The sequence below is a fragment of the Tupaia chinensis genome, unplaced genomic scaffold, assembly GCF_000334495.1.
Source record: "Tupaia chinensis unplaced genomic scaffold, TupChi_1.0 Scaffold000685_1, whole genome shotgun sequence".
Classification (NCBI taxonomy): Eukaryota; Metazoa; Chordata; class Mammalia; order Scandentia; family Tupaiidae; genus Tupaia; species Tupaia belangeri.
Window position 1 is genome coordinate 2,804,399 of NW_006160208.1, and position 6,172 is coordinate 2,810,570.

Consider the following 6,172-nt stretch of genomic DNA (forward strand, 5'->3'; position numbering starts at 1 on the left):
CTCCGCTCAGGTTCTTGGACATGCACGCACACGCGCCCAGCATGAGTTTAAGCCACCAGGTGCAGGACTTGAACCGCGGTCAACTACATGGGAGTCCAGCGACATAGCCATTATGCTAACTGCTGGTCCCGTAAGATGATTTTTCCCCTTTTTGACAGAGACTTCCTCTCCCAACCTCACGAGTACTCTTGGGCTTAATTATGCTTGTCTCTTGATGGCCTAAGACTTAGAACATGTTAGAATTTGACTAATGGAATAGGGATGTGGAAGACCTGGATAAACATAAAAAGTCATTTATTCATAACTGCAAGTCAGATGTCTGCCCACTTTTCATTCCCATAGGAATTGGAAGGTGGTTGGGTAGCGGTGTATTTTTGCAAGGGAGTATCTTTTTTTTTTTGCCTGGTGAGCATGTGTATTCTTTCTGTGGGTCAGAGTATTCTGCCCCGTTTTGTCTGCCACAGCAACACTAAGAAACACCTCATGACAAAGCTTGGTTCTCCCCAAGGACTCCAGGAGCTCAGGGAGATCTTCCAGATTGCTGTCAACAGTCTTCCAGTGGGATTATGTTTTCACTTTATACTGCTTTGTGCATGACGTATAGTTAGGGTAGTTGCAAGCTTCAAACCAATCACTCAGGCTCCCAGTTCTTGTCATTACAAATTAAAAGGTACCGCTTGGCAAATATTTGGAGATGTTAGTACCAATGACAATGTAGACTCTAGGAATAAATGGTCACCCATTATTACTAAAAAAAAAAAATAACTTTGAGAGCCAGGGTTTAAAAATCCAATTCCTAGTTTATTCATCAAACATTTAGATCAGGCTGTATCTTAACCTACCCATTGATAAATGCCTTTTGAGAATAGAGTATAACATTTTTGAAAATCTCATCCAAGAAATATTTTTCTCTTAAAAGACAAATCCGGGACACAGTGAACTGGATTTTCAGTGAGCAAATGTTGGTTTACTACATCAATGTTTTCCGGGATGCTTTTTGGCCAAATGGGAAATTGGCACCACCACCCACAATCAGAAGTGAAGAGCAAAGTCAGGAAACTAAACTGAGAGCGCGGCAAAAGCTACTTGAAAACATTCCAGGTGAGGCCTGGGTAATTGTCCTGAAAAGTAAAGAGATAAAAAGAGTATGTCAACTCTGTTAAGGTATTTTTCATTTCTATCTATAAGGAAACATTATTTATAATGGAAAGATCACATTTTAAACCGTTTATTATCACTTGCTAAGAAATTATACTGAGAATATGATTTTTTTTTTTTTTAACTTGCCAGAGGGTGCACGTGATTGCCAGAGACAGAGAAAGGGAGAAAGCACCCTTCTCTCTATGGGGAGCAATCATGCTATAATCCCTTCTCCTTTTCTCCATCTTACTGGGTTTTAGGGCACACATGCACCTGGCATGTTCTTCAAGCCACCGGGTCCAGAACTTGAAACACATGGTCTGCTCTGAGGGATCCAGCTTGTTAACCACAGGCCATGGGCTAGCTTAAAAATAAGAATTTTTAACTAGAAAAATGTTTTAGACTAGATAATAAATGTTATGCTTTAGAAATACTGCTAAAGTATACTGTTTTAAGAGTAATTTCTAGCAGAATTCTAAATATATATTATTTAGCAATTTCTAACAGAATATAAAATATATGTTAACATTTTAATTATTAAATTAGTAGCAGCAACTGTTAAAATTGTAGTTTGTGTAAATGCCTTATATTGAAAAATTCTGTTCCACTTTTGGGATGAAGGTGATGGAGGCATCATAGAATGAGTGTGTGAGGGTTCCTTCCTTTTGGATCCTTAGAAATAGTTTGAGAATTCAAGTTAGCTCTTCAAAAATTCTGTAGATTTATAAGTGAAGCCATCGGGACCTGGCTTTTCTTTGTTGGGAGACTGTTTATTACTGATTCAATCTCACTGCTTGTTATTGGTCTGTTCAGTCTGTTTCTTCTTGGTTCAGTCTAGGTAAATTATATGTGTCCAGGAATTTATCTGTCTCATCTAGGTTTTCTTGTTTTTTTGGTATATAGTTGCCTATAGTGTTCTTTCATGATCTTTTGTAGTTCTGTTATATCAGTTATAATATTGTCTGTTTTATTACTGACCCCAAAAGCAGACAAGGACATAACAAAAAAAGAAAACTACAGACCAATATTTATGATAAATAGAGATGCAAAAATCCTCAAGATACTAGCAAATCAAATCCCACAACACATTAAAAAGATTATACCACATGACTGTATAGGCTTTATCCCAGAGATGTAAGGTTGGTTCACCATATGCAAAACAATAAATGTAATATATCACATTGACAGAAAGAAAGATAAAAACCATATAATCTTACCAATTGACACAGAAAAAGTATTTGGTAAAATACAGCATCCCTTCATGATCAAAACTCTCAGAAAAATAGGTATAAAAGGTACACTTATCAACACAATAAAATCCATATCTTATAGACCTATATCTAACATCATACTGAATGGGAAAACATTGGAAGCTTTCTCACTAAAACCTGGAACTGGACAAGGCTGCTCACTTTTCCCACTCTTTTTCGACATAGTTATGAAAGTCGTAGCCATTGCAATCAAACAAGAGAATGAAATAAAAGGCATGCAGACAGGAAAAGAAGACGTGAAATTGTCACTGTTTGCAGATGATAATGATTATATATCTAGAAAATTCGAAATAATCCATGAAAAAGTACTTGAATTGATCAATGAATTCAGTAAAGTAGCAGGATACAAAATCAGTATACAAAAATCTAGAGCAGTTTTAAACACCAAGAATGAACAGACTGAGGTATAATTGAAGGAAGCAGTTACAATAACTGCAAAAATAAAAAGAAAACAGGAATAAATCTAACCAGAGGTGAAAGACTGCTACAAGGAAAACTACAAAAAACTGAAAACAGAAATTGAATATGACACAAAAAGTAGAAAGACATCTCATATTCTTGTTGAAATAATTAATATAATAATATTATTTCTACCCAAATTAATTCGCAAATTTAACCTGATTCTGATAAAATTACCAATGACATTCTTCACAGAAATAGAAAGAGCAATTACAAAATTTGTCTGAAATTATAAAAGGCTTTTTATCACCAGGGAAATACTGTGCAAGTAGAATAAAGTAGGAGTCCACTGACTACACGACTTCAAAATATATTACAAAGTTGTAAATAATCACGGGAACCAGCAGTTAGCGTAATGGCTATGTCGCTGGACTCCCACGTAGTCGACCGCGGTTCATGTCCCGGACCCGGTGGCTTAAAACTCACGCCGGGCGCGTGTGCGTGCATGCCCAGGATCCCGAGAGGAGAATGGAGGAGAAGGGATTGCGGCGTGACCATCCCCCCTGGGCCCGTGTGGGGGCGCGCACGGGCCCTCCGGTAAAAATCTCTCCAAAAAAAAAAAAAAATCAAAACAGCATTGTACTGGCAAAAAACAGACACATAGACTAGTGGAACAGAGTAGAGAATCTAGAAATAAACCCCAGATCATACATCCAACTGATTTTTGACAAAGGACACAAGACAATCTAATAGAAAAAAGAAAGTCTCTACAGTAAATGGTGCTGAAAGAATTGGATATCCACCCGGAGAAAAATCAAACTAAACCCTTGTCTCTCACTATAAACAAAAATCAACTCAAAATGGATCAATAATGGGACCAGCAAGTGGTGTGATGGTTAAGGCACTGGAGTCTCGTGTGGCCTACTGTGGTTTGAGTCCCAGACCAGCGACTTGAAACTCATGCTGGGTCCATGTGTATGTGTGCCCAAAATCCTGAGAGGAGAATGGAGAAGGGATTATGGCGTGGGCATCCCCCAGGTAGATGATTTCTCTATCTCTCTTTCTCTGTCTCTCCAGCAAACACACACACCCTAAATAAAAATCTCTTAAAAAAATAAAAAGATCAATGATTTATATAAATGTAAATCCTAAAACTACTGATGGAAAACACACGATGATATTGGAGTAGGCAAATATTTCTTAAATAAGAGACCAACAGATGGCATAATAGTTATGTTGCTGGACTTCCACATGGCTGACTGCAGTTCAGGTCCCAGAACCAGAGGATTGAAACTTATGCCTGGCTCATGTGCATGCGTGCCCAAAATCCTGAGAGGAGAAGGGATTGTGGTGCGGCTCTCCCCGCAGTGACTTCTCACTTTGTCTCTGTCTTTCTCTGTCTCTCTGTAGAGCACATGTGCTCTATATCAAAAATCTCTCAAAAAAGGATCTCTTAACTAAGACCCCTAAAGCATAGACAGTAATTCCGAAAGTAGACAAATGGCGTTACATCAAGCTCAAGCTAAAAAGCTTCTGCACAGCAAAGGAAGCAATAATTAGAGTGAAGAGACAACCCACAGAATAGGAACTGCTGGGGTCTCCAGAAGAGTCACGATTTTTCTATGTTTTTCTATGCAAAAATGCACCATGACTTTTCCAATTAATCAATATTTATAAACTATGCTTCAGACGAGTGATTGGTAACCAGAACATAAACATAATTCAAGCAACCCACTGGCAAAACAAATGAGTAATCCAAATAAAAAATGGGCAAATGAGTTAAACAGACAACTCTAAGACATATGAATGCCCAAAAATGCATATAAAAATATGTTCAGTGTTTCTTATGAGGGAAATGCAGATCAAAACCACAATGAGACACCACTTTACCTCAGTCATAATAGCTATGATCAAAAAATAAAGGATGACAAGTGCTTGCAAAGTTGTAATGAAGAGAACCCTCCTGTACTGTTGGTGGGAATGTAAATTATTACAGCCACTGGAAAACAAAATAGAGATTTCAAAAACCTACAAAAACCTATAATCTCATTCCTCGGTATTTACCCAAATGATAGGACAACACTCCGATACTTGCACTTTCATGTTTACTGCAGTAGCATTCACAATTGCTAAGACATGGAATCATCTAAATGCCCAAGAAGGGATTATAGGATTGACAAAACATAGTACATAGATACTGTGCTATACGTAGCCATAAAGAATAGTGAGACCATGTCATTTGATACAAAGTGGATGAATATAGAAGATTTAATGCTAAAAGAAGCAAGCCAAACTATGAAAAACAAACATTGTGTATCCCCACTCATTATGTACTGAATGTCTGTGCTCTGTGACAGAAATCGAAAGGTTCAAAGATCTAATAGTAGGGAGGGCAAGTGTTGATACCAGATATTGTGTGGGAGGGGGTGCTTAGTAGGTGGTGAAAGGAAGAGGCTCAGGAAAAAAATGTTTAACAGACATAAAAATGTAAAGTTTTTTGTTGAAAATGATATATATATGGTAATATCTTCAATTTGGTTGACATACAGTGCGTACATGTTTTCAAAAACAATATTGTATTAACGTACAAATGAAGAAACATAAAGATGAACAATTAAATGTTAAGTCATAATATTTAAAAGAAGTCATAAGAAAAAAAATTCTTAATAACTTTTTCTTTTTTTTTTTTTTTTTGGAGAGGTTTTTGCTATAGGGCGCGTGCGCTCACCAGACAGACAGAGAGACAGAGAGATAGAAAGCAGGAAATCACCCCCCAGGGGGGATGGCCACGCCGCAATCCCTTCTCCTCCATTCTCCTCTCGGGATCTTGGGCACGCACGCACACGCGCCCGGCGTGAGTTTAAGCCACCGGATCTGGGACTCGAACCGCGGTCGACTACGTGGGAGTCCAGCGACATAGCCATTACGCTAACTGCTGGTCCCTAACTTTTTCTTTTTTAGAGAACTAATCATTCATGTTCCTGAGGCTTCAGTGCCTTTATTGTGTATGTGTCATGTAATACTCTCTCTTCACTGAATATCTATGCATTATGCACTTTATCGATAGCAGCAAAGAATATAAACTTAATTTTTCAGATGCACTTCAGAGCCTTGTTGGACAGCAAAATGCCCGCCATGGTATAATAAAAATATTCAATGCACTGCAGGAAACAAGAGCCAATAAGCATCTTTTATATGTAAGTACATTGAAGCTTTTCAAAGAATTAGCTGTTTTTTGAATCTTATACTTCTGTTCACATGTTAGGATACATTTTGGTCCACTGTATTCTTAATCACTGTTATACTGTTATTACATACAACTTTTTTTTTTTTTTTTTTTTTTTTTTTTTGGTTTATGTGGT

General features: G+C 37.5%; 2 protein-coding genes across 5 annotated transcripts in view; one reads left to right on the plus strand and one right to left on the minus strand.

Moving 5' to 3' along the window:
* The window catches only part of SNX25 (sorting nexin 25), a 144,928-nt gene that overhangs the window by 137,538 nt on the left and 1,218 nt on the right, over positions 1-6,172 (plus strand). For both annotated transcript variants that reach the window (XM_006160453.3, XM_014592394.2), the window contains 2 exons: positions 920-1,101; positions 5,907-6,007. In XM_006160453.3, coding sequence (XP_006160515.1) covers positions 920-1,101; positions 5,907-6,007 — 283 coding nt within the window. The remainder of the gene's footprint in view (positions 1-919; positions 1,102-5,906; positions 6,008-6,172) is intronic.
* Positions 1,013-6,172, minus strand: part of LRP2BP (LRP2 binding protein) — a 48,834-nt gene continuing 43,674 nt past the window's right edge. For all 3 annotated transcript variants that reach the window (XM_006160451.2, XM_006160452.3, XM_006160450.2), the window contains exon 10: positions 1,013-1,121. The gene's annotated coding sequence lies outside the window, so the exon portion shown is untranslated. The remainder of the gene's footprint in view (positions 1,122-6,172) is intronic.